At 41.5% G+C, this 27,538-nt stretch overlaps 2 protein-coding genes across 8 annotated transcripts; both read left to right on the top strand.

Annotated features, from left to right (window-relative positions):
• Positions 1 to 5,908: 5,908 nt before the first annotated feature.
• On the top strand, positions 5,909 to 9,775 carry LOC109507458 (phospholipid hydroperoxide glutathione peroxidase, mitochondrial-like). The gene is made up of 7 exons (XM_019856894.1): positions 5,909 to 6,021; positions 6,592 to 6,686; positions 8,108 to 8,252; positions 8,559 to 8,710; positions 8,895 to 8,919; positions 9,004 to 9,063; positions 9,151 to 9,775. Exons 1-7 carry the CDS (start codon positions 5,953 to 5,955, stop codon positions 9,181 to 9,183), a joined length of 579 nt encoding a protein of 192 aa, XP_019712453.1. The 5' UTR covers positions 5,909 to 5,952; the 3' UTR covers positions 9,184 to 9,775.
• Positions 9,776 to 10,736: 961 nt separating this feature from the next.
• Positions 10,737 to 26,245, top strand: LOC109507462 (phosphatidylinositol 4-phosphate 5-kinase type-1 gamma-like). Of its 7 annotated transcripts, none has more exons than XM_019856905.1 (18): positions 10,737 to 11,092; positions 14,650 to 14,675; positions 14,755 to 14,844; positions 15,031 to 15,161; positions 15,256 to 15,373; positions 16,431 to 16,583; positions 17,551 to 17,850; positions 17,955 to 18,163; positions 18,245 to 18,328; positions 19,285 to 19,333; positions 19,457 to 19,541; positions 19,764 to 19,937; positions 20,865 to 21,021; positions 21,104 to 21,172; positions 21,258 to 21,777; positions 23,374 to 23,448; positions 25,156 to 25,228; positions 25,336 to 26,245. In XM_019856905.1, the coding sequence occupies exons 1-17, from the start codon at positions 11,005 to 11,007 to the stop codon at positions 25,213 to 25,215; spliced, it is 2,388 nt and encodes a 795-aa protein (XP_019712464.1). In that variant the 5' UTR covers positions 10,737 to 11,004; the 3' UTR covers positions 25,216 to 25,228; positions 25,336 to 26,245. The 7 variants fall into 7 exon arrangements, with proteins under 7 accessions (XP_019712464.1, XP_019712462.1, XP_019712461.1 ...); XM_019856903.1 differs by having other exon boundaries at positions 10,745 to 11,092; positions 19,764 to 19,940; positions 25,156 to 25,220; XM_019856902.1 differs by having other exon boundaries at positions 10,745 to 11,092; positions 19,764 to 19,940.
• The last annotated feature ends 1,293 nt before the right edge of the window (positions 26,246 to 27,538 follow it).

The raw sequence follows: 27,538 nt of genomic DNA, 5'->3' as shown, positions 1-27,538 counted from the left end.
TGCAAAAAACAAATTAGAGTAAAGAATAGAAATGATGGATCATTTAACTTTTAACTGCGTCCTCATCGGGGGGTTTTTGCCCTCTTTAGTTCATGTTCTCTCTGAGAAGTGTTTTTTGCCTGGCGTTTTGGAAAGAACTGATCCAAGGATATTTGCTTTTGTCGGCTTTTAACAATCCTTTGAAAATGTCCAAGGCAAACATCAGCATAGTGAACGATCACCCGACCGGTGAACTCTTTTTCTGGGTTATTCACATTGACATAAAACTATCGGAACACCTCATGAAGTATGTTGCGTTCAGGAAACTCGGAGCTGTTACAAGCAGGCCATTCTGTATTTTTACCTTTCACATCTTGAAATTTCTTTTGTAACAAGAGGCAATATTTTCCTGTTGAGGAACTAAGTACTGTCTGTACCGGTAATTTGAAAACTTTGTATGAAGAGACGTTCGTCGGTAAAGGTACCACTGTACTTTTATTGTCACGTAGAACAATACCAACTAATAAAGCCAGTAAATCAAAACAATAAAGCATTCAATTCTGTAATTACACTTAGAGCATACACACCGAAAGTGAGACGTGTGACACCTCCTATAGCACTCATATTTCCACACATACTTCTTTCTGCCTTACGACGCCCACATTCAAATTGCCTATTATTGGCAATTGTGGCGTATTATGACTCACTGAAAATCAGCGACTTTATTTGCGACATAAAGAAATAATCCCGGCTGGTCGGTGTGGCCCTGCTAGATTGTTAAAGTCGTATCATACAAAAGTTCACTGTCCTTGCTGTTAGCTTCGCCTTTTTTTTTTTTTTTCCTTTTGTCACTTGGCCCACCCTTGGAGGTGCACAATGGCAACACATCAGCGAGGGTGTTTGAAACGGAGGAGGACTTTAGGTGGTGAGACAAGCACAGAACACACTTAACACCACAGAGCCTGGGTTTATTTATATTGTTAACACGCCTACAAACTGCACTTGGACACTAATCAGCAAACTTGAACCAGTGCACCATTGTTATCTTCTGCTATTTTTTTTCTTTTTTTTGCCGCTCAGTTGACATTAATTTGTACTGCAGGATCTCGAGTATAAAAAAATCTCTCTCTCTCTCTCTCTCCATATATATATATATATATATATATATATATATATATAAAATGTCAGTGTGACCTTAAAAATTTAAGATTTTTTTTTTATGCTCGCGTATCCTTTTGCTGAATGATTGATACACTTCTGGTAAAAAGTCTGAAATGCATACTTTCAATGTGACTCAAAAAAGACGATGTACAGTATAGAAAGGAAGGCTTGTCAACCCTTTTCGCCCTGTTGCTAAAGCAACAAGTAATGCCATGGCCTTTTATAGATATGAAACTGAGAAGGCAGAAGAGAAAAGGCGGCCGCTGTATGTTCTCCAGCCAAGTTCTCCACCTGCTCGAGATCTCCATCTGTCCAGTCTCTCGTTATAACGCCGGCAGGAGGCAGCTGTGGAAAGGAAGTGGCAAATTAAAATCATGTTTATGCTACTTTTAATAACAACTTTCCCAACTCTGACAGATGTGGGTTACACATATGATTCATTGTCTTTCGCTTTGACGAACCCCCTGCCAAACAATTAATCCTTCACTCATAGGTTATTTTTAGCATTGCAAATGTGCGCCTCCTCACTTGGTTATGGTTCATAGCCACAGGAGTGCGTAATTAACTCTGGCTGATGCCGCTAAAGGCTCCCGCAGTCCTTTCAATCTGATGTGAGCTGATGCCAATTAAGCCTCGGAAATGTTTTTATCGCACGAGAAGAGAGGGAACAAAATCTCCTCTGAAAATGACCAGCACTTCACCTCGCTTGCTGAAAAATATTCACCATGAGATGTTTTGTATGTGCCGCAGCATATTTTGTCTTTTTTTTTTTTCACTTGATCTTTTTAAGAAAATGTGATACATGGTGCATATCTCACACATTTTTTTACTCAGATATATTACAAATCCAAATCAAGTTACACTTTTGTATGTTTCGGCCATCCCAGCTCTTGGCAAACTTGTGCTTCAGCAACAAGTCTCTCTCTCTCTCTCTCTCTCTCTCTCTCTTCTTTCTCCCCTCTTCTCTTCTCTCTCTTTCTCTCTCTCTCTCTCTCTCTCTCTCTCTCTCTCTCTCTGCTCATATAAACCAACACAATTGTAAAATTTGGGGAAAGTCAAACCCAGCAGAAATTCTTGCCAGTGGCAGGATGATCGGCGACGTAGTACCCCGCCTACTGCCCGAAAACAGCTGGGATAGGCTCCGGCCTGCCCGCGACCCTCGTGAGGATAAATCAGATGAGAAAATGGATGGCTGGAGAAGTATTGGCTGAGGGATTGATGAGTATACTTTTCCTACCCCTAATTGATTCATGCTGTTGTCGTGGATCTATTCAGTGGGAAAGGAAGGAAACACAGCAGGGTGAGACTCACAGAGCGCAAAGGGGTCGACCGGAAAGATCAAGGAATTGATAGAAGGCAACAGGCATTCTTCTGATTCACACAAGAAGAATTGGACTGGACCGCAGAGGTCAGTCTTGCTGTGAGGCAGCAGGTGGACACGAGCTTCTTCCTTTGCTTTTGCGATATTGAGAATCATAAGAGCAGCGGTGTGGCGCCATGAAAGGCTCCAGCGCATCGCACCACTTCACAGTCCACGAACAAACAAGTACATTTCAAACGGAGGCACTTTTCACCATGTTGCTCCGGCATGTCAAATGGCTTTGCTCTCTTTTTAACAATCCCCTGATACATTAACCCTTTCAGGGACAGCGGTTACTACAGTGGACATCTTATCATGTTAACAGGTTACAGGGTGCATGAAAGGGTTAATATATAAAAGTAAAATATTTATTTATTTATTGCGGCATGTATTCACTGTGGTTTTCTAAACAGCAAACAGGTTGATCAACCCTTGTAGTCCTCGAAAAAATAGTCAGTCATTTCTACTCCTCGTGCTTTTTAAGTTTCCCGTCAGAATTGATGCTCCAGACATCCGAGACATGCCGTGGTTACTTTCTGTAAATTGCTCACCGCTCCTCGTATTTTTCCATTTGGCAACGACGTCTCGGTGACTGAATCCGATGTTATTTTGCTCATGATTAAGATTGCCAATGGGTGGTGGCGGGTGGGGGTGTGTGTTGAGGGGTAGTGCGGGGGTGTCTAGAGCTATGTAAAGCATTGACTTAAATGACTTTTTCAGACTCAATACACATGGGGGGTGGGGGGCAGATTAAGGTAAACCAGTCAAATGTGGGAATGAAGAGAAAAGCAATTGACCCACACTGCAGGTGAGATTAAACATCTCAAGTGAAGTTACAATACTTCCACACCTTTTTCTTAGTATTCAAATATACAAAATTATCAAGATCAGCTTTCCATACCACCATGATAATCCTAGACTCCCTGTGCCATACCAGCTAATGGTCACTCTGAAATGTTAATTGATTTTTTTTGGTTTTTGATATACTTACATGACCAATACACATGCATATATTTTGAATGATTTTTCTTTTGGTGACCCGTTCCAATGGCCCACCACTCAACAGCAGTTCCCTCCCGGCGAGATGCTGCCACATCGCCGCTTCACAGTGGCACAACACGCTCAGTGGTTAATGAGCTGTCTGCTTTCATCTCGCATTTTCACTTAGAGCTCAAGAGTTGAGTTCATTTTGCATCTGACGAAGGGGGGGGGGATGCCCTTTTTGCACTCTTTGTTGCAACGCAAGGATGCGACAACGTGGTCTCGTGTAAATTGCAATTGTGTTAAACCCACAAAGCATCGTTAGCGCTTTGAGAAAGATTGAGCTTTGCAGCCAATTAATTCTTGAACTATAAGATGTGCCTTTTAACCTCTCCTGTACTGCACTAAAGCACATTTTGTGTTTAGGGGGACACTAGCTGCCAGGTAAATGGTAGCTTTCCATTTTGTATATTAATGTATAACATTGCAAATACCCCACCTGTCTATTCGAAGACATCATTTTGGCAACAGTGGCAACCATCCACTGTTTTTTTTTTTTTTAAGAGAGCTGCAGTTATTATCCCTGAAATGTATTTTGTTTACGTTACTTCTCATGAGAAATATTGTTTTAAATTTCGTATGATGAAGTTAGTCAGCCTCTCTGGAAGCTATTAATCACGAAAACTGAGGTGCCGCTGTGTGTTATTGAGATTGTTTCACCTTGTTTCGGCACTGTTATTATTTCAAAAGGTGTTTTATGCGATTGGCACATAGATTTGGGGGAGAGATTTTAGTGGTCTGGCTTTGAGAAGAATTCGCCGAGCTGCTAATTAGCTGTCAGATAAACGCCGAAGAGCGGAACATGACATGCCAGCCTTGTCTCACGATGGTCTGAAGGAAGGTGGAGGATAAGAAGGCTGATGTGGACTATTGAGAGGCGCGGTAAGGGGAAAAAGACTGCGGAATCTGTTGCCTTGCCAACCAAGCCCCTCGGAGCGTGAGGGTTAAATGTAAACGATTCTGTGGCAGTGCAAATATAGGTTGCCATCTGTTTTCGTAACACTTACTTTGTTACAAATTTTCGAACATGCAAAGAACTCGCGTGTAGGTGTTTTCCATTAGAACCCTCCGCAAAAAGTTAATTTGATTTTTAATATGAAAGTAATGAGTGGGTTTTATCATTCTGAAAATGGAAAAAAATATATTGCAACTCCAGTTCGGAGGATTTTTTTTTCTTTCAAATCAAGCATTCCGATGGAAATGGTTTAAGTTCTGTGGTCAGTTTGTAAATACATTTTCTAACACGTAATCTCCAGCGGCGCCGCCAGGGATATGCGATGGCAAGCAAACAGCAAAGTTGTTGCTTAGGAACAGTAAGAAATAACCCAAAGTTTTGCTAAACCATGTGATCTAATCTCCCTGAGACATGTTTGTGCGTGCATGTGTGTGTGTTGTGGAGGGTGGGGTTGGCAGAATCAAGTTTTGCAGAGGTTGGTTTCTAGGCAACTGTTTTGTTTTTAGATTTGTGCAAAGCTTGTTTGTTTTTCTGTGTCCTTATTGTCACTAATTTCTCTTCTTTGAGGTATTGTTAACTTGCTCTTGGTGTGTGGAGATTATTTGCGTAATAAATGTGCTCCGACTTTTCCAGTAACATTGATCGGTGGCAGTTTTTTTTTTTCAAATAGATTTATAATTTTCCAGGTGTTTGTTTGGGATTTTGGTGTATCTAATCGAGGTGCAAGTAGACATGCACATGTGTCTGGTGGACATCATGGTATTTCATTCATAAATATGACACCACCAGCGTGGGAGAATTCTTCTGAATCATTGTAAAAATCAATTCATTGACCGAATTATAATCATTACCATCTTATATTTTTAGAATTATAACCGACTACATCATTCGAAAGTTTACGTACCAATCCATCGTTTGCATTTTATTCTATTGACAATGTGAATGTTTTTGTTAGAATGTAAGCAACAGACCAGTGTGTACAGTAACATACTGTAGGACTTTCTTTTGCTTTCATTGAAGCATTGAAATAAACTTGTCGAGAATGTTCTAATTTAGTGAGGTGAGAAAAAGAGGGATAGGTCTGCAGCCACCAACATGTCTAAAGAGACATATGCACATTCATACAGTATGTAAACAGCTGTATGAAGTGTCTTAATCTTTATTATCTTCGGGATATGTTTCAACCCATAGGAAACGCTTGGACAAAGCAGCCATCTTTCTTCCAGTTGGACTGCGCCATCTGTTGGTCACGAGTTAGAACTACGGCCTTCAAAACAACCATAATTCGACATTTATTTTAATAAATTTTTAAAAAAACATTTACTTAGGCCATTAGCAACGGAACATCATTTGTTTTTTCTTGTTTTTATAGCATCACACACATTTCACATGCGCGGTACTCGGTCGCTGGGTGGGGCTAATAAATGACGTAACAACGGTCGTTCGTGTCATCAGCATGTGGTTAGTGCGAACGCCTTCCGTGTTGTTAGCTTTGCTGGGAAGCAGAGGAGTGATCCGTGCAATGGTAAAACATTTTATCCCAATCCTGTAAACATGCAAATTTGATGTGATTCAAGCGATTTGTTTTGCCACCATTTCCGGTGCGCTTATAACGACGTGTAAGAAATGCTGCTATTTATAAAAGGCGGTGTAACCAAAAAATAGGTCCGACGTTGTGACAGTATTCGGGTCAGGTTTGTGTAATGCTGGCGTCGGCATTTGTGGGCTTGTTTTGCTAAATTGCCCTGTACAGTCACTGTCAGTGTTTCTGAGAAAAAGCACATACAGTACTTTCTTTATTTTACATGAAGAAAATCACAGAGCACATCACCTAACAAAAATGTCACAAGAAGTGGACGCACAGGCGAGGTATCCCTTATGGCTCCATAATCTACAGATAAAAAAATCACATCTAAAAAGAAACTCTGAAAAAGGATTACATTGTGGGGAGAAATTAGTGATTACATGTCATGTGGTTCGATTAAATGTTATTTCAGAATTAAGAGAAGTGATTCTTGAGCAAGCTGTCCATGTTGTCTCTTTGGTCTATTTCCTGATTGCACAACTTGACTTATGCTTCCTCACCTTTATACAGTGTGCCCAAATGAAAGACTGGCAAAGTGCCAAGTCCATCTATGAATTCTCTGCCAAGGATATTGATGGAAATGAAGTGTCTCTAGAAAAATACAGGTAAGACGTCGTTGCGTATGATCTAATCCAGGGGTGTCAAACATACGGCCCGCGGGCCGGATCCGGCCCGCAAAGGAGTTTAATCCGGCCCGCGAGATGATTATGTAAAGCATCGGTGTCAAACATACGGCCCGCGGGCCGGAACCGACCCGCAAGTAGGTTCAATCAGGCCCGCAGGATAATGTAAAAGTGAAAAAAATGCATTAAAGACACAGAATTAATATTTTTAATCAGGTGCAATTCATTGAGTATCCGCAAGGGGACACTGTTTTGATCAGAGAAGAAGACAACAGCAGCCTCAGTCTGTCACTGAGACAGACCCATGACAGCAGACGCTATCAATAGCACTCTCACATTTACACATTTAATAGCACTCTCCTTAGTTTGTAAGGTGTAGGCAGGGATTACATTTAGATTTTATATGCACGTGTAAATGCTTTAAAACGTGCTTTCTTTATGAATCTTGTTTAATCTTAAAGTGCATTACTATATTCTTCAATACCAATTACTTGTTAAAGTTTGTACAATCAGTGGGATCAGTTGCAATGCATATATGTGAATGATAAAAGTAAATTGCACATTTGTCGAAGGAAATGTAAGGTGCTTCATGAAATGTTTTGTAAAAGATATGTTCATTAAATTTCAACATTTTCCTAATGTTCTTGTGCTTCTTTATACCAAAACAAAGGAAAGACATATTGTTTTGGTTATTTATAGCAAAGTATTGTATCATTTTAATGGTCCGGCCCACTTGACATCTACCGAGGCCGTATGTGGCCCACCATGTGAAATGAGTTTGACACCCCTGATCTAATCTATTGCAGTGATCCCCAACCTTTTTTTTCACCACAGACCGGTTCAGACAAGTTCATGCTTTTCGCACACTGGCAACCATTCACAAACTTTAGAGAGTACTGTACTTCACAATTTTATGAACACCTGAAGTACATGTTTTATCTAAATTAAAAAGATACTGAACAGAGAAGATTACTCTTTAAACATTATTTACTCAGCAGTACAATAAATGTGGAACAACATAAAATAACACGGTGAATTACTAAAAAGTGACTCCTAAGGAATAATGAATAAGACCTAAAATGTGAACATTATAATCTTGAAGTTGTGATTCTATTAACGGCGTTAACATCATCGCTAGTTGCAAATGTGCATAATCAAAAGATGATTGAGAACTGCTCTGGTCCGGTGGACGCACGGCTTGTTAGTAGGTCCTGAGCACGGATTAAAAAAAAAACGGGTAACGTACTCAGAGCTGTTTCCAATATTTTTATATGTGCCGAGCTCTATGAGGTGGCCAAATATTAGGAATGCCTGTAACTATACAGTATTACAAATGCGATTCTAAAATGCTAATAATAAAGTCTACATGTAACGTAGTATATTGCTGTCTGTTTCTGTGACAGGGGCTATGTGTGCATCATTGTAAACGTTGCCTCCAAATGAGGAAAGACCAGAGTAAACTACACTCAGCTTGCGGAAATGCACGCTTCCCTGGCTGAGAAGGGTTTACGCATCCTGGGATTCCCATGTAATCAGTTTGGAGGACAGGTAACTGAGCCCGGGATTGGTTTGCTATGGTTCATTGGTCGTTTGTTTCATCAGTATGGGATTGTCAAAGCTCGAAATAATGTTTTTTATTTTTGAAATGCAGTTTTGCTCATCAACTACGTACTCAGTTTTGACCAAGAATTTTACATTTTGGTTCATCCTTCATATTTAATGAATTTACCGTTATACTTGGTAGGATTTTTTTGTAAGAATATCTTTTACTGTATACAGTACTTGTAGTATTTGGCGCAGCACCGGTCACAACTTGTAATATATTGTATGTTTATTCCTGTTGATGGTCTATAGGAGCCGGGAACTGAGGCGGAGATTAAAGAGTTTGCTAAAGGTTTCAATGCAGACTTCGACCTCTTCAGTAAAATTGATGTGAATGGAGACAACGCTCATCCTCTTTGGAAGTGGATGAAAGCGCAGCCGAAGGGAAAGGGAACATTTGGAAAGTATGTTTGCTATCAAACGAATGTCTGAGTGTATCAATCATTCGTGATCAAAGAGTTGATACTGTCTTCTCTCTTGAAACGACTGACGTTAACATGTTTACACGTTTTTAATCTGATCTTTGCATCGCTGAAAATGAAAATATAAAACGGATTCCCCAAACCCCCCACCCCCATGTTTTCACAGTAACATCAAATGGAACTTCACAAAGGTAAGTTGCTTATCTAAAGCTTTTTTTTTTTCTTCTAATCAAGCCCGCTACTGTGACACCACATTTATTTAAATTGCTTGACAGTTTCTTATCAACAAAGAGGGACAAGTGGTGAAGCGCTACGGTCCAACAGACGATCCCGTCGTAAGTGTCACTGATTGTTGTTTTGAACAGTGTCACTGTTTAGCATTTTTTTCAATCCACATTATTTATTTATTATTATTTTTGCAGGTGGTGGAAAAGGATCTGCCTTCGTACTTGTAATACAACTATCTCCGATGTGTATGACCGCTTGTGGATCTCCCATATGGACTTGAGGTTGTTGGTGTATGGGTGTCTGGACCAATGACGGCTTGCCCGTGAACCCGATTATTGGGATGGGCAGGTCTGATGACTCAGCGTGCAGCTCTCCTCCAGACTTGCCACTACACCACCCTACAAGACCATATAAATAGAGATTTGTTAGTGATCTAACCTGAGGAAGATTTTTTTTCGAAATTACAAGAATTTAAGCAGCCATTCCTTCTATGTAATCAGTGATCTGTGGTGTTTAGGATTTTGTGTACAGTACTTTCATTATGCCAGCTGCCCATCAAAAGCAGAAGATACCGTCATCCACTGACATCCCCAAGCTACTGACTATGGCTGCACTGAACCAAAAAGGCGTTGTTGGAATCGCGTTTCAAATTAATGCTTGTGCTTTGCATTCACGTGCTTGTTAGAATTATGGGGTCATGGCCTTTAGGGCTTAACATTTATCTGTACTTATCAAGTAAAAAAGATGCCGAATCTGCTGTAATTGTTGCTGTATAATATTAGAGTTACTTTGCAGAGAATTAAAAAGTCAAAACATGAATTATGTTTTCTCATCGACTGCACAGTTATTGCCTCAGTCTGAGAATTTCAGAAGTACACATAATGGAAACGATCCAATTAGAAAATTGGAGATAAGATTTTCTTGATTATTTTGCAGTCGTGTCCTGGAAATTCAGTAAACTAGAACATGGTAGCCATCAGGAAGTGGTGTGTTTGAATCTTTGATTATATAAATTCTGCATTTCTTGACTCTGTGTATTGAATTTTGTCTTTGAGGTCAGTGCAGGCAGAGCCATCTATTGGTAATACGTTTTTTTTCCCCCTACCATGTGTTGCAAATTATAGCTAGGACGCTTCCAGATAAAATTTCACCTGTTGCTGAACAGAACCCTTGATATTACTGGGAAACATCTTTGATTAAAAAAAAAACGAAAAAAATGTTTGCCAGTTTTCTGAGGGAGAGGCGCCTGGTCTTTAACCAAAGGTAAGAATGTTTTTCATTAAAATGAGACTTTCCAACAAATTCAAATTAAAAACTAGATTTTGAAAACGATGAGCAGGAATACAACCATTTTAAGTTGAGTGTAAACTAAATACAATCAAAATGGTTTCTCTCTGTTTGCTCGCATCTTACTCGTATTCTGGAAAGGTAAAAAAACAAACTTAGCTGAAAGCGTTTTTTTTCCGCAGAGGATAATTTTTGAATGCCTTAAGGGTTGTTTTTTTAAAGCTATTAAAGAACGAGCCTATTTTGATCAAGCAGGCGGCAATTACATATTTGTTTTCAAACAGGGAGTAAAAGTAAAAAGTAGAGCCAGAAAAAAACATTACTGATGCGCAGTAACGAACTATTTGTACTTCGTTACCTTCCACCGGTGGCGAGAAATATACTTAGGATAGAGAGGTTGTATTGGATAAAAGTGTAAGTGTTCCTAATTTCATTTTAAGTCGTCCATAAGCACATTTAATTGTCTCAGCTTTAGATTTTAACATTGTGCTTGTATGCGGTTTGTCGTGTTCGCGTGAAATTATGACGTCGTGATTAGACTGAAGCTGGAGCTGTAACGTCGCTGCACGAGCATCGGTGGCGAGTCAAGTGACGCGAAACGAGACGGCTGAAACGATGATATTTCATTTATCCTCCCGGCTACTAGTTCGCTATTACTGAACCACTTTGAATGTCCATTCTCAAAGTTATGTAGGCTGCAGTCCCAACGACGGCAATGTGATGGTCTTTCTCCGACCGCCGCATCCGGCTCGGCTGCCGTCATGGAGCTGGACCAAGTGACTGCGGAACCTGGCCGGGGAAATGAGGAGGAAGCTGGGCTCGTTTTGCATCTGGACCTCGCTGAGACAGGTGTGGATTTATACGTTTCATGTGTTTGTTTGGAAACACTTCCTATTTACCAAACATTACCCCATATACAGATGTGATATCGCCATTTTGAAGTGCTTTAATGTGTAGTATGATGGAAGGGCTATCTATAATTCTGGTTCTGAAATAACACATTTGATGAAATTACCTTTGCTTGTTTAGTTATTATTATTAATATGATGACACTGAATGATTTCTGATTCAATGTCATCATAACCTTTTGAGACTTAAAAAGTTAAGACTTTGCAGTGAACATCATATTCGTTATAGTAAGGAGGTCAGGGGTCCCCAAACGTTTTCCACCAAGTACTAACCGAAAAAACACGCTTTCTAAGTCTCACCATGATGGCTCACGTTAAAATAGCAGAGTAAACCGAAGTGTTCACCCCCGCTCCCCAAAAGGGCAGTTTCTATTTCTAAAAAGTCTAGCTAAAACTGTTTATTAATGGAAACCACTGTAACATTATTTACAGGCTGAACATTAACACTACTTAAATACTGTAAAGAAAATGTACACAAATGTGAAATATATGTTGCACCGCAGTTCAAATGTCACGTTTTTTTTTCAAACAAGCAGACGAAATGCAGATCTATTAACACACTGTACGGAAAAGTTAAATACAACTGAACTGTACTTAAAGGAGAGGTCAAGTCAAAAATGGTCTTGACAATAATTTGTTCTATGCAGCCCCACTAGTTGAAACACAGTATCCTGATTAATATTTTGTTTGCGAAATATGAAGTAACCAGAAAACTCCACCTGTTTTGATCTATTTCAAGAGGCGGCCATTTTGCAACTTGCCGGTGACTAAACATGACGTTGATAAAGTGTGTAATTAAGAGAGAATGCCAATTTGATGTAGTGAAGATGTTCAAATGAACAATCCACTAGATTGTTAGATAAAGGCATATCACAAGTTCAGTCACAGCTGGTGTTCTATTGCAAAATGGCCCTAAGTGGCTTCTCCCCATTGGCTTTTTAGGATATTGTCACCAAAGACTTGAAAGCTAGGAATAAAACTGCCAGAGGGTAACAGATGTAGATGGCACTAAATGTATTTGAAATGTTTGTGTGGATACAAGAACATGAAACCTGCTCTTGACATCTCCTCACAGAATAGAATTCCTCAGCCTCTCCTCATCTTTGCGTGTCTTTTTCCTTCTCCCTGCCAGATCTGATAAGTGCATTACGTAATGCGACATGGAATTATAACCTAAACCGCACGCGCTAATCCCCTGTTGATATGTGTTCCAAGAACCGCTGCAGACATTGAAGCGGAAATAATAAAATGGCAGCTTTATGATGTTTATGTGCAAACATAAATTAAGAGTTACACCACAGTATTCAGTGTGCCTGATATAATATGATTTTACAATTATCAGTTTCCAAATGAACTTCCGATACTAAATGGGTTAAAATGAGATGGTCAAAACAGCCCCCTCATGATAAATTTCGCTTTGTGTTTTGCTTTTTCCTCATGACATAAAATTCTTAACCCTAATCCTCCGTGTTGTGCGTGTGCCTGCGCGCTTCTGCCCCATCTTAATCCCCATTGTTATGCTTGACAACCCTATTCTCAGGATTAATCCGCAGGTTTGGATGTCTGGGTGCGTCGCTATAAATAGAATTGTACTTTTCAATACTTCAATTAGCCTCGGATTAGATAGTTCAAACACAGGCAACATTTTGGTGTCTAATTAGAGCAATGTAATTATTGTTCGACAAATGTATTGTGCATGCATTTTCTATTTGTTGTATCCATCATCCATGACTTGTTTTATACCAGAGTCAATATTTATTATCTTAATTTACTTATAATGTAATTTCGTGATAACGATACCAGCCAGAAGTGTACAGTATCTTATTCGCCTTCATGGAGGCGATGACTCATGCCGTGTTGACGGCGGATGCTAAGTGAAGTTGTGGCTCTGCATCGTGTTTAGCCATGCTAGCTAGCCTCCTGTAGCTAGCAGGGAGCGGTGGCAGTGCGGTATAGCGATCATCAAGCATTCAATGATCGTAAGAGCGAAAAGCAGGGAGGTTGAGTGACTGTGCAATTTGGACGCACAAGGTTTGATTGATTTTTTTTTTTTCTCCAGATACTGCAGTACAACGTAAGGATGGCAAACCAAAGAGGACAAAAATATCTACACATGTAAAATCCACCTTTATTCGATTAATCGATGTGATAATCGGTAGAATACGTAATTCTAAAATTATCCAATAACCGTGGCCCTACAAGCAATTAAAAAGTCTTATTTTCCATGGTCTGTCCTTTTTAATGAACACATTTGTATGTGTTTTTGATCTTGAGCAGGAGCTGACTTTTTGGCATTGTTTGCATTTGCATATCCACAAATATTATTACATCATGCAGCAACATCCGCTACAAATGCTTAGCTTCAACATGTCTTAAAAATTCAGTATCCTTATTCTGTACTTAACCTTCACCCTGGCATGGCCTAAAAAAAAGAAATGTAGCATGGCAACACAAACCATGCTGTTTGTTGTACTTCAAAGTAGATTAAACCGTTTAGTATCCCTTTGACTTCCTCCATTGCTGCTCTCTTTGCATTCGATTGCCATGCAACCAAGTAGCAAAAGCGCTATTCCTTGTCGGCTGGACAGACGTCTCCTAATCCCCGTGTGCGGTTGGTTAGCAGTGTGATCTTCAGACGTCAGCCAATGGGAGGACTCAGATTAAGGAGGAAGTCAGTCCAAATAGAGGTTTTACCACCTCAGGACCAATGCGGTTCTTGCAAGAATAGAGTTAAGAGTGTCAACTGCTCTGGTCTGCTTAGTTTTTCCTTGGCATTTGCCTGTTTGGGAACGTAAACACAAAACCCTTCTGCCGGTGAGTTAAGTAATGATTTACGATCAATTAGGTTGATGAAAGTTGTATTTCTGAATACGGAGCAATATCTCTAACCCTGTGTACACGAGAGGAAAGATGATTATGATTATTTTTTTTTTTAGCTGTTAGAAGTATATTCATCAAGAGTTAATTATTACCGGTAGGTAGCAAATTCCCTCCGAATTTTATCATATTTTTTTTTATCCTCCAAAGAAATGTTGCAAAATTCCACACTTCCAACTGTAGACCTTTTCTATTCCAGCATGGCTAGAAAACTGGGACTCGGGCCCTCTCATTCAACGCCATTGACCTTCGACCTAATGACCTGAATAAATGGACAAAAATTCACCAAAGACACGTCATCATTTAGATTTTTATTTATTTTTTTTTAAATACCCACCGTTGCTGCTGTAGCTAAAATGGAAGCCGGAATCCTACCTTACCTCAATTTTTGACTTCCACCAGGTGTTCAAATACATTTGTCCGTTTGTGTATGTTTATTGAAGGGGCATACTAGTACGGTGATATTTGTCATGTAGAGACTGAGGTGGAAAGCAGGTGAATAAATATTGAATTCAATCACCGCTGCTCCTATGGACAAATAGATACATCGGCCGTTGCCTAATTCCAATACATACAAATCTCACATTTGACCTTGTATTTCCCCCTCCTGTTTGCTTGTAGATCCAGCCAGAAAGGGTCAAGGAGAGGTGAGCGTTCTGATTCATCTCTCTGATGGGGCAAAGGCCTGTGCTTTTTATTGAAATTCCAGCAATTCTTTTGATACAGATGCCATCTCCGTTTGGAGCAGGCCAAGCTCACGAGAAGAAGATTGGCCACAGGAGAGTGGATGCCTCCGGGGAGACGTCATACAAGAAGGTCGGCTTTTTCATTTGTATCTTTCTGCTTGTATCCGGTTCAGTTCTCGCAGTAAGAGTATTCGTGACGCTCTTTGGTCGTTCTCACTTTCATTGTGTGGGATTCTTTGCGGTTAAAACTTGGCCTCAAGATTCCATCAGATGCCCTCCACCCACATGTGACTTTTGTTTTATCTGCCACCCCCAGACTTCCTCCTCCGCCTTAAAAGGGGCCATCCAACTGGGTATTGGCTATACTGTTGGCAATCTCAGCTCCAAGCCCGAGAGAGATGTGCTCATGCAGGACTTCTATGTGGTGGAAAGTATCTTCTTCCCCAGGTAGCTTTTCTATGTACGCTCGTGTATGCGCGGTCAACACAGTAGCGCGCGCGGGGTCTAATCCACTTTCATTTGATACATCCTGTTGTCGCAGCGAGGGCAGCAACCTCACACCAGCCCACCACTTTCCTGACTTCAGGTTTAAAACGTACGCCCCTGTGGCTTTCCGCTACTTCAGGGAACTGTTTGGAATCCGACCGGATGACTACTTGGTAATGTTTTGTTTTTTTTTCCATTGAAGAAGAAACAGGAATCAAATCGAATGGGTGGAATGGCCCAAATAATCCAAACATATGTCATGACATAACACATACATGCATTTATGAATATACATGTCTCCATGTATATTTCTGTATTACTTAAGACAATTTGGATGCACACTCTTTTTTTTTTTTTTCTCAATGCACTGCCAAGGTATCGGATCAGGATTCGATATCGGTTGATCCTTAAAACCAAAGACTCAGACTCGGCTGCCCAAAAAAAGGTGTCACCGGCACATCGCTAATTTCATGTATCCATTGGATGTGAACTACTTGACTTTCGATTGAAGAAAAAAAAAAGGGAACAATTGAGGTGCTCTAACGCATTTTTCTGTACAGGTGGAACATTGCATTTTAATTTGTTGCCTTGCAAAGCTTAAAAACAGCTTCAGCAATCATTGCTGCTCCAAGCGCCACATAACAAGGCTTGAACCGATCATTTCATTCACTTCAGAGAGCGACACAATTTTCTCTCATGCGCCTGATAGATCTCACGATAGCGGTGGAATAAGCGCTTACACTATCGTGAGCTAAATATAGTGCAGATTTGTGCCAAGTTCTCTCCGATCACTTCAGAGTTAACAAATAAAAGACCCCCTAACCACACGCATTTCCACGCACGCATCTACAGCAACGCAAGCAATTTCATGTGCTGTCACACGTGCATGTGGCGATGCACATTTGCATACACGCGCAGACACGCTCTGCACTTGGCTGCAGTATTTAAGCTCTCGCTGACTCCTCGTGCCAGAGGAAGATTAGCAGACTAAAGCTTCCTTTTTTTAAACTCAGCCAGAAGCAACAGACAGTTAGTGCGCAGTTTCTGCCATTTGCATTTGCCGGGTCACTTTTAATAAAGCTGCAAAACTGCTGTCACGCACCTTCGTATTCACAGGAGTTTCTGTTACATCTAGCTCAAACGTTTTCACTCGAGGCGTGTCGAGTATAGACGAAAGACCGCTTGCCTCGGTTTTATGCTATGTTGATGCTTTTGTGTGCTCCTTTCCAGTATTCCCTCTGTAATGAGGCATTGATTGAGTTGACCAATCCAGGAGCCAGCGGCTCCATTTTCTACGTAACACGCGATGATGAGTTCATCATCAAAACGGTCCAACACAAAGAGGCAGAGTTCCTACAGAAACTGCTGCCTGGCTACTATATGGTAAGTCCCAGTCAAAAAAAACTCAGTTGTCAAAGGTGAGGAAAATAAGCCATTTGTAAGCGCACTGTAGTTGCTCTTCTAAATTCTGCCAAGCTGCATCTTGTGTGTTAGAGCGGAGGGGTTGGACCTAGTTAAGTACGCCTTAACGGGTTTAGCACACAGCAGCGTGAGCGAAGACCTGGATATGTCACGCTGTCCAGCAGGTGCAAGAAACCGGGACTAGAACAAATGAAGAGCATGTTAGCTACATACAACTCGCGCAAAGCAAATACTTGACATAAGCTACTCACAAAAAGTTCGGATTATTGGGCACTCTCTGTCCAACTGTTCAATGTTTCAGTATTTTTTGTACATTTTGCCGTTGTCTAACAGGACCAAAACATTTGCACGCTGTACTGATGGTCAGTTGTCAAAGTGTAAAACAGCATGCTGACGAAGACCGACCAATTGAAGCAGGAAACGTTCGATTCATGGATCAAAGCCCCGTTCTGAATTTTGCTAGAGAAGTTGCACAAAAAAATACTGAAACATTGAGAAATTGGACGTTCAAAATTTTGAGAAGGTCAGATCAAGTTCACCTGTAAAGATGAAGCAGGAAACGTTCGATTCATGGATCAAAGCCCTGTTCTGAATTTTGCTCGAGAAGTTGCACAAAAAAAATACTGAAACATTGAGAAATTGGCCGTTCAAAATTTTGAGAAGGTCAGATCAAGTTCAGCTGTAAAGGTTATTGTATTTATTGCTTGCATTTTTAGTTCAGACTGAAATTTTACCCTGAAGCCCAATATCCACAACTTTTTCTGAGTATTTTATGTCATGTACACAAAATATGAAGTAAAAATAGGATTTTAAAAAAATCAAGTGGAGGAGTAGAGTAATTTTTGAATTTTTTCCACTGAAAATAAAATGTACATTAAAAAACAATTACTTACCCCCCACCTTTCTTCTCTCCCCTGCCTTTCCCCAGAACTTGAACCAGAACCCTCGGACATTGCTTCCAAAGTTCTTTGGTCTCTATTGTGTCCAGTGCGGGGGTAAAAACATCCGAGTTGTTGTGATGAACAATATTCTACCGCGCTCTGTACGCATGCACCTTAAATTTGACTTGAAGGGCTCCACTTACAAGAGGCGAGCATCCAAAAAGGAGCGGGAGAAAACCAGACCCACTTTTAAAGATCTAGACTTCCTCAGTGACGTTCCCGAGGGCCTCAGCCTGGACCAGGACACTTACGGTGCTCTGGTCAAAACCCTGCAAAGAGACTGTCTGGTAAGAGAGAGTTACGAGTATGCATCGTTCCCAATTATCAGTGATTAAGTAAAAGTATAATAATAGGAAGATCAAAAACACAGGTAACATCTTCTTCATGTCAGGTGCTGGAGAGTTTTAAGATCATGGACTACAGTTTGCTCCTCGGGGTCCATAACAAGACACATGCGCAGAGAGAGCGTCAGTCCCAGGGTTCGCCAGCAGGTGGCGTGGATGAAATGCGGCCTGCTGCACAGAGAGCTCTGTACTCCACTGCAATTGAGTCGATCCAGGGAGGGTCCACATGCAGGGAAACTCTCGACCATGATGACACGTAAGTCTCACGAGGCGCTTTATCGGTGCACAAACGTGCACGCATTGTCACGTTCGACGGTAACTTTTCCCTCGGTTGCAGAATGGGTGGTATTCCAGCTGTGGGAGTCAAAGGAGAGCACCTCCTCCTGTTCATCGGTATCATCGACATTCTGCAGTCCTATCGGTATCAGTCCCGCATTTTAATGATTCATTTACTATTGATGCCTAAAGACAGTCACTTTGAGACACTGTGAGAATTTTAACAGCGCTACAGCACATTGTGTTTTAGAGGTCGGTCATTTTGGAAACCCCTTCACTCCTTTTAAGCAACTAAATCAATGTAAGTTAGGTTTAGTCTGGTTTTAGTACGTACTGTATTGTCATGTTTGAAGTACAGTGAACCCGGTCTATTTACCTATTTGCATTTTTTTTTTCTGTGGAACTTATCCTCAACTGTTTGCTGGGAAAAAAATATATATATTTTTATGCTCTTTATGTAATGCCCTAAAATGCCACAAGGTGGTGCAAAAGCAGAAGCTGAATTGGCAAGCAGTAAATGGTGTCAAGGAAGTATACTGAAGTCATATCTGTTACCTGATAAGACAAGCTAAGATTATCCTGGGGGTGGTAGTGGAAGTTGCAGAGTCTTTCTCGTCTCAATTTTTCTGCGTTTCCTGAAATGCTCTAAGATGCCACAGGATGGCGCCAAAGCACTGTCTAAATTTGAACAGTAATTGGCCCAAGGAAGTAGCTCTGGGAGGAGCTCAGTTAATAATAATTATTATTTATAAATCACTTTAATCTGTACAGCATTTATTTTTTAGGGTAGTGTTAGTGTTTTTTTTTTTCCCCATTATTCACTCCAGAGGTTTCTGTCGTTGGACTCGGTCTGACAATAAATCACGTTTGAAAGGAATTGAGATGAAATCAGATCTTGGCCTGCCTGCATTGGACATTACAAATAGATGAAAGCCATACAAAGATGTGGAAAGCCAAAGAAATAAATCTAGCCTTGTACGACCTGTATTCAAATCTGAAGTGTGAATTTTAGCTCTTATAAATTCATTGGTTCTCACAAGTTGGCAGGTAATGTGTTGGATGAGTCAAGTAGTCGACCTAACGAATTCAATTATCTTCCAGATTAATTAAGAAATTTGAGCATTCCTGGAAGTCTCTCATCCACGACGGGGTAAGTAGATTTGGCACTCTCACAAATCAACCTGATAAATCGGCCTCATTTATTTTTGCATGTCTTTTATGCAATCCGACACTGCACTGATATCCGTCATTTATTTTCCTTAACGACCCTCAGGACACAGTGTCCGTTCACAGGCCGGGTTTCTACGCGGAGCGCTTCTACAAATTTTGTAGCGGCGTTGTCTTCAAGAAGAGTTGCTGTGAGTTCCAAAATGAGCATGAGGCATGTGCTGGCCACGGCAATAGATAGACCTGCATCAATAAATGATTTGAGCTTTAATAACTGAGAGCTGCTGATAAAGTCCTTGTATTCGGATCCCATTTATTGTGATAGCGTAGCTCCCGTCATTGCCAGTGATCACTACTTAATGCGGTCAACTTGATTGATAAGAGCTATACCCGCACATTCTTTCCTTCCGTAGCACTGAGACCGTCTCCTTCCAAACGGGGCCGTGGAACCCTCTCCATGTTAAAATCCAGTGCTGGTGCATCTGGGTCGGCCGGCCAGCATCCCTCGCAGAGTGATGAGGCGCAGGAAAACCTGGACAACCTGGAGAGACCGCGAGGACCTCACAGCTTCCTCGTGCTGGAGGACAGTGGTAGGGACTCACTCAACATGTCATTTGCAAACTCTGGTAGACCATAGAGCTCATATAGAACCAACAATAACCCCCCTGAGCCCCTTGATAGCCATCACAAGTAATAAAACTGAAAGATGAAGGGCTGTTTTTTTTCTTTCTTTGTATTTGCATTGTTTCTTTCTGAGCTATGGCACACTATTAACTTAAATCGTCTCCACTTGAGTGTTCCATTTTCTGTTTAAATGGGGTAAAGTCAACCCTTATTGATCTTCTGGAGAAAGAACAGCTCAGCAGCAGAACGGCAGCGGTGCCAACACAATAAAGTACGAGCAAAACTTTCCCTAGAAAGAAGTGCACTCTTTCGAGTATGCTTATATCCTTGCCGTGGTAAACGCCTTTTTTTTTTTAAATTCGGTTTTTCATACATAGACAATATTTAGGGTTCTGTATGTTCTATATTTAGGTTATATCACTAAATGTTCATAAATTCCACCTTGTTCATTGTATCCATTTCTGTAACAAGAATCCATGCTTAGCGGGCACACTGGAACATTGCAAGCTTTCCAAGTTTTGCCCGATGTGTATAAATTCCCTTGAATTCCGGAGCTGTCATCAGCATCGCTGCAATCTCCCCGAGAATCGAAGCCGGAGAAATGAAAGACTGCCTTGCGCTTGTGCCCCTCTGCTAAACTGGGCCAAAATGGCCAATCAGTGGATTGAATTCTCTTTCTGAAGTCTTGGGCGGCGGGCGTTTCACTTTGTGAAGGAAAAAAACGACTGAGGAGGAATAGTTGCTTGAACATTTTAGCTGAGATACCGTGTCGATGTTCACAACCTCTCCAGTAGTTTAAATGTTGCACAAAGGCTCCGTTTATGAGCTCTTCATGATCATATCCTCTTCTCATTCGAATGGATGTCTTTCATTTCTTGCTTGCTAATTAGCGAGAGAGCCGCCCTGCACGCCTCCCTCCTTTGAAGACGCCACCACGGCCTCAATCGCCACCACACTCTCCTCAAACAACTCTGTGCCCACCACCCCCTTCGACACCCCCGAGCATCCACGCTACAGGAAACAAATTCTCTCACCCAATGTGGCCAAGTAAGGAGGACCCCCCCCCCCCCAATCTTTAATGACGAATCCGTAATATTGTATAACTACATGCCGCATTGTATCATTTTAGGTCCCACAAAGAGGTCGTTGAAGTTCACGAGAAGAAGCCTGAGACCATAACAGTAGAAGTTGAGCTCAGGTACACACGCATCCACACATTGTTTCGTGTGTGATAATGTCAAGAGGTGTGTATTCCAAAAAACTTTTTTTTTTGCTTCTTACAGTAAAATTCCATCCAGCACCGAGCTCACACAAAGGACCGGCGCAACCTCGCCAGCTGACAATCAGCCCAGCTTCATTCCTCCATCCACTCTTCCTCCTCTCAATCCCTCATCTGCACACGACTCGTCAAGCCTCCCTCCCACCTTCCCGTCCTCCTCCACCGCCGCTCAATCAGCGTGCCAGTCCTCCTCCACACTTTGCTCTTCCATCCGCCCCTCCGCCAAACCGCTCACCTCTCCATCCACCCCCCTCACGCGCACGCTCCCTCACCCAGCCACGCAACCCACACGTTCCACTTCAGTGAACCCTTCGGCCCCAAACGCAAGCGCACTTGAGCCGTCCTCAGCGTTTACCCCCATCTGTCCCGCGTCCTCTCACTCCTCCATGCAAAGTTCCTCTCCCCATCTCCCTGCGGGCAAGCCTGCGTGCACTCGGGTGCCACAAGACACGTGCAATCAGCTGTCTGTTTCAAGCAGCCACAACTCACTGGATGGCGAGGTGCAGGTTTCCGATATCTACTTTGTAAGTCCTCATCCTTATTCTTTTTTAGGGACTGGGGTTTATGTTTTCAACTGAGGCTCATAGTTTCTTTACAGGGCAGGTCAAGTCAAAACATTTCTTTTCAGTCATATGTTTTATGGGCCCTGACTAGTCTAAACACGGTATTTGGATTCACGAACCCGGTTTTATTCTGGGTTAATGGGAGACAATGATACTCAATAGTATGTTACTTATTCCCAGTGGACTCTGTAATGTTGTTTTTGAAATTCCCTTTTACAATGAAAGGATGTTGGAAATGTAAGTAGCGGGTTTTTTTTTTGTTTTTGGGCATTCTCAAGATCAGGGGTCACCAACATGGCCTGTCACTAACATTGCCATGGGCCTGCTCTAAAAATAGCTCACCAGTGAGAGCCAACATTTTTTGTGTCGCTATTCTTCTAAAAAGGAAACAAATCAATGTGCATTTTTTGGAAAAACAACAGTAAAAGTCACTTTTATCGCAAATGACTAAACCGTGATGCTTCTGGAGACAAGCTGAAAGGAAGATTTACCTCCATATAATATGAGCACATTACGGTAGTTATTTTAGAATTCTTTCTGAAAGTGGTAGCCCTTTTCCATGAAGGAGTACCCAAGAAGTAGTTCTTACTTTTTCAGAGGCTGGTGACCCCTGCTTTAGAAATTCCGCCTTGTTGGTTTTAATCCTGATTTGTCTTTTAATGTTGGTTTCCCTGTGCCCAAGCAGCTTTGAAGGCTTCATCGCCTCATTTGTGCCTCTGGCCACATGTTATGCAGAGCGTGTTTGGTATGGAAGAATCGCATGTAGCAATAAACACGTGTCCTAAGCAGGACTGCTGAGATGTCTCTTAAATACAGTTTTTTTTCCCTTCTTTTTTCCTCTGAAGCCATTGGCACTTCTTCTTTTATCTCATCATTTGACCTTTTTGTCCAAAAGACATTTGGGATTTTTTTTTTTTTTTTGCCACTCATGACGGAGATGAGCAGTTTAAACATGTCTGCAGTGGCACATGCAGACACATCTGCTCAAACTGAAAAAAGCAACAACAAAAAACATTTTTTTGACCTGTGGTTGGGAGATTGCTGGCCCAGATGCCAATTGAAAAGGATTTTTGTTCATTTTGTCCACCGTTATTTTCAGTGGCCTATTGCAGCGAGTGAGTGTCCCATCTTTTCTTCCTTTGTTTTTCTTTGCTCTGCTGGGTCTCCTTTGCAGTGGCCCAGTCAGGACAGCGTGATAGAGTTATAAAGGTGAGAAGGAAGGAGGGCTCACATTATGGCGTGCACGAACTTAAGGGAGTTTCTCAAGCATGAGGCTACCACTGCCAGCGGTTGTCGTTTTGAATGCGTCAGCAAAAAAGACAAAAAAAATTGTCCTTTCACTGCATGATGTTTATATTTGTCAACCTGCATTCATACGCCCGGTCGATGTCTTGCAGAGATCACCGCTTACCCAACATTTGAACGCTTATTTCTCATTTCAGTTGATACTTCTTTCTTTTATAAAGCAACTTGGATCATCTCATTTTTCCGTGTATATGTGTGCGTGTGTGTGTATGCGTGCGTGCGTGTGTGTGTGTCCATCCATCCCTCCATCAGTATGCAGATGGCAGATATTGGGTGTACTCTCCTGTTGTTGGCCGTCGTAAGCTAAACTCTAGCTGGAGTTACACTGTAAGTTACCACATGGTTGTTCGAGTCATTCGACGTACGGGACAGATCATGCATAGCAGCGCGCCGCTGTAAGAAAGAAATTCTTGGACTTGTGGCTCTTCAGAAGCGTTCTTGTAAAATATTCAAATATATGTCAAATACCTTTGACTGAAAAAAAACTTCAAATATTTCAAGTTTTTGTGCTTTTTTCTGAAATGCCTCAAGATGGTGCCAAAGCCCTGTCTAAATAGAAAAGTATAGTCATGGGTCCAAAGAATTATGATTGATCTTGACTTTGAGACAAGCTTTGTATGCTGACGACCAGTCAAGTTTAGCCTGGGTTGTTAGCGGAAGTGATGGAGAGTCTTTACTGAATCTGCATGTACAGAGGCACTATGGGTGGGTTTTTCAAAATGGAATCATCTGTGAGCCATTTAGTTGTATGATGAAGTTCTAAGATGAATTTGACATGATATCAAACTGTTTTTTATTAAATGTTGCAGGAAGCCACTTTAAAGCGTTTAGGACTGGAGTAATATGCTGTAATGTCATGTTCTGAATGAGCTGCAGCTGTTTGATGCTCTTTTGAGGCAGTCTCATCAGAAGACCATTACAATAATCAAGTCTGAAGGTATTGAAAAAGCGAAGTAAGTTTCCGCTGGTTTTCCTGGAGCATTCATCCTCTCAATTTGGATCTACTTTTCAGATGTTCAAATGCTGTTTTAGTGATTGATTGTGAGTGTTTACTCACAGCAGTCCTCTTTCATCTGGTGCCAAAAACAAACACCTGAGTTTTGTTTTGGTTTACTTGAAGGAAAGTTTGATTATCCAGGTTGAGCCGAAACCTTCAGCTACTTTCTGTAGGTGTAAAAAGCAGGATTACAGAAGATGTGACATTCAATAATTTTCAGCAAAACCTGATCTTAAAATGCTTCTTATTGCTTTCAAATGTGCACAGTGTCGATGACAATAGTGTGCTTCCATCTGCTGGCTAACAGTGGAATTACACCCAAAATAAATGGAAACTAGGAAAAAATAGTTCTAAAATTACCCCCCAACAATATATCGGGAAAATAGCAAAACTGCAAAACCTGGAACCCACGATGGCAATGACATCAAAACACCACTGGTGTTGATGCCATTCACAAACTATCGTTTTCAGTTCTTTTAAATGTTCAAGATTTTCGTTCAGCAAGAGTATCTCTCAGGATTGCAATGACCAGTTCTGAATGAATTGTCAATTCTATTTAAAGACTTAAAAAGGCAGTTTCTGAAGGGCCCTCGTTTGTCTTTTTTACAGTCTCGCGTTACGATGCAACGTTTCAGTGGTGGTGCCGCATTAAGCATTTTAGATTGTGTTTGTATTGGCTTCTTGAGAGATGTAGTGGCTTTTAGCACGTCCGAGCTGATAAAACTCATGAGTGAAAACGGAATCTTCCGCACTAGAGTGGGCAATGATCATAATTAAAGCTGCACATCTTACTGTATATCCCATGAAAACGTGGCCTTATAGGTCACAAATTGACTGTAATGAATTCTGGAAGAAAAGTAAAAAGTGTGAGATGACATTAAAAAAAAAAAAAAAAAAAAGTTTGCAGCTTTAAATGAAACCTTGATGCATACGATCGTTGCTTTTTAAGGCTGTTCTTCATCTTCTCATTTCCTCCGTCACTCTCCTCCTCCTTCCCTTTATCACTGCTCTCTGCTGGCCAAATTTGGTAACATCAGACTCAGGAGGACCGGAGCTGTGTGCATTCTCCTCACTCCAGCTCAGAAGATGACTCATGAGGAATGTGAGTCAGTAAGTGTTTGGGTTTCATTTTTTCTTTCTTTAGATGTTATCCCATTGTGAGCATCCCTCATGATTTCGCAATCATCTCCCCCACCTGCATTGTGTTTGTCTTTCAGTCGCTCAGAGGGGAGGCGGCAAGAAGCAGAGAAGAGCGCGTGGAGCACAAGCTGTGTAGTTTTCTGAACCTTTCTAGAGCAAGATGCCGATTTAAAGATACGCTACTTTGCTTTGATGCTGAGAGCTTCGGTGGCATGTGGACTTTTGCAGCTGTGAAACAGATCGACAGAACAAGCTCACCCGAAAAGCATTTAAATAGCCCAAACCCAAACTCCTCATACGTCGCGTGAAATCTGTTGTCCATTGCTGACACTGTGCCAGCAGTGGCTATGCAATATTTTAGAAACATGAACATCTAGGATGTATCCCTCATTTGTTGCACTTTTATTCATGCACTTTTAAGAAGTCTAATTTTTGAATCAGCATCCATTGTATTTGTTGGTATTTTTTCGAAACTGTTATAAGACTGTCTTGTGTTCTCTGGAGGCACCCAAAGTCTATTGTTCATCATGCCTTATTGACTAACAAAAAAGGTCACATTTAGGTCGACAATACATTATGTGGGAAGTTTATTGTAAGATATCTCCAGTTTGGAATGAAAGCATAAAATGAATCGGGTTTCGTGGAAAAAAAATGTGAACAAATCTGTTTTGTTAATTGCATACAATATGTGTGCTGTAGCACATTCATGTAAGTCTATGTACGCCTCGAGACCGATTAAAAAAAACATTGTATGCAAATTGCATGCAAATTCAGTACGATGATATCATTGAGCCTGCAACGTGCAAGGACACGTCACTAACTTTCATGATGAAAGCTGACAAAAGTCCTCATGAGTTAGAGTGCATGCGCGGTACTATATGGCTACGCTTGCTTTTTATTCCTACCCATTTGTCAAAATGTAAATATTGGTGTCAGCCACTTAGTAGCATGTGAGCGAATACAGTGAATAAAGAGCATGTACACGTACAGGACTTGATTGTTGTTTTCTAACAAACAAGGGCATGAAAAAACACAAGTTACTGTATCCGGTTAACAGTTTGGATGGATGGATGAATAGCTAGATAAAAAACGAGTGCAGACTGGATATCGCTGACGTCGGGTCGAAACCTCATAAGACTCAATTGGGTGAGTTTCATTTTTTAATTAATTTTTTTGTGCTCCACTTATCCTCACAACGGTTGCAGGATGGGCTGGAGCCTATCCCACACATATACAAACAATCACCCAGAAACAATTTAGAGTCTTCCATGAGCCTGCAATGCATGTTTTTGGAATGTGGGAGGCAACCGGAGTACCCGAAGAAAACCCACGCAGGCACGGGGAGAACATGCACACTCCACACAGGGACGCCAGAGCGATCAAACCCATGACCTCTGCACTGTGAGGTCGATGCGCTAACCACTGGAGCACCAGGCCGCCATTATAGTAAATTATCATTATTATTTCAGTACTTCAGTCATACCTATTGATTCGATGGGACTTGGTAAACTCTGATCAATCCCCCATCCCAACCCCAAGAATTAGCGCGATAGAAAACCGATGGACCGAAGTTTTACAGTATACATGACGCGTTGAGTAAACTGGCGAAGCTGAGTTTTTTGCTTTTCGCGACGTGATGGAGGTAAGGAACAATTACGGTTTGGCGCCTTGTGCACCTGTCTTGGAAACGGGCCGTCACCAAGCTGAGCTTTGATCTGCGGGAACCACAAATAAATGCCTTTGTTCTTTCAAAGGCACGAGAGGCATGGGCACCTCAACACATGCAGTGTGTGTGTGTGTGTGTGTGTGTGTGTGTTTTGGAGATAGAGTGAGAGGAGACAAAAGGCGAGAGCAAGCATGCTCAGATCAAGGGTTTCGCTTCTAAATGTCTTTGAGTGGGAGACCAAGGCACAGCTACCCAGAATGCTTTGCCTCACCTCTCGCAGCCCACTCAGGTTTTTGGGTGCACTCACTCTCTTGCCTCCTCTTCAGTCATCTCGAGCTATTCTCAGAGAGAGTCGGAAGGTAACCTGGAAGGTAACCTGGCTCTCTCTGATCTTCCACTTGTGTACGTTCACATGTTGTTTGGCAAAGTGTGCAAGAATCGGGCTTGGATGCCATTGGAGAATCACCCTCCCCCTTCTGCTGAATCTCACTGGGGAGGGGGGGGGTGTAAAATTGCAAACAAATGTGTGTGTTTTAACATTGAGAAGGTAAGCCATGACCTCTCTCTCTGTCTCGCTCTCTCTCTCTCTCTCTCTCTCTCTCACACACACAAAT

The sequence above is a fragment of the Hippocampus comes genome, unplaced genomic scaffold (assembly GCF_001891065.2).
Source record: "Hippocampus comes isolate QL1 unplaced genomic scaffold, H_comes_QL1_v1.1 scaffold105, whole genome shotgun sequence".
NCBI lineage: Eukaryota > Metazoa > Chordata > Actinopteri > Syngnathiformes > Syngnathidae > Hippocampus > Hippocampus comes.
The sequence above is the reverse complement of the archived record's forward strand: the minus strand, read 5'-3'. Positions and strand labels throughout refer to the sequence as shown.

Coding starts and splice junctions, on each gene's coding strand:
- LOC109507462 (XM_019856903.1), top strand. CDS start 11,005: ATGGAGCTGGACCAAGTGACTGCGGAACCTGGCCGGGGAAATGAGGAG. Junction 14,845..15,030: donor GGGAGACGTCATACAAGAAG/GTCGGCTTTTTC, acceptor TGCCACCCCCAG/ACTTCCTCCTCCGCCTTAAA. Junction 19,941..20,864: donor CCTCGTGCTGGAGGACAGTG/GTAGGGACTCAC, acceptor CTTGCTAATTAG/CGAGAGAGCCGCCCTGCACG.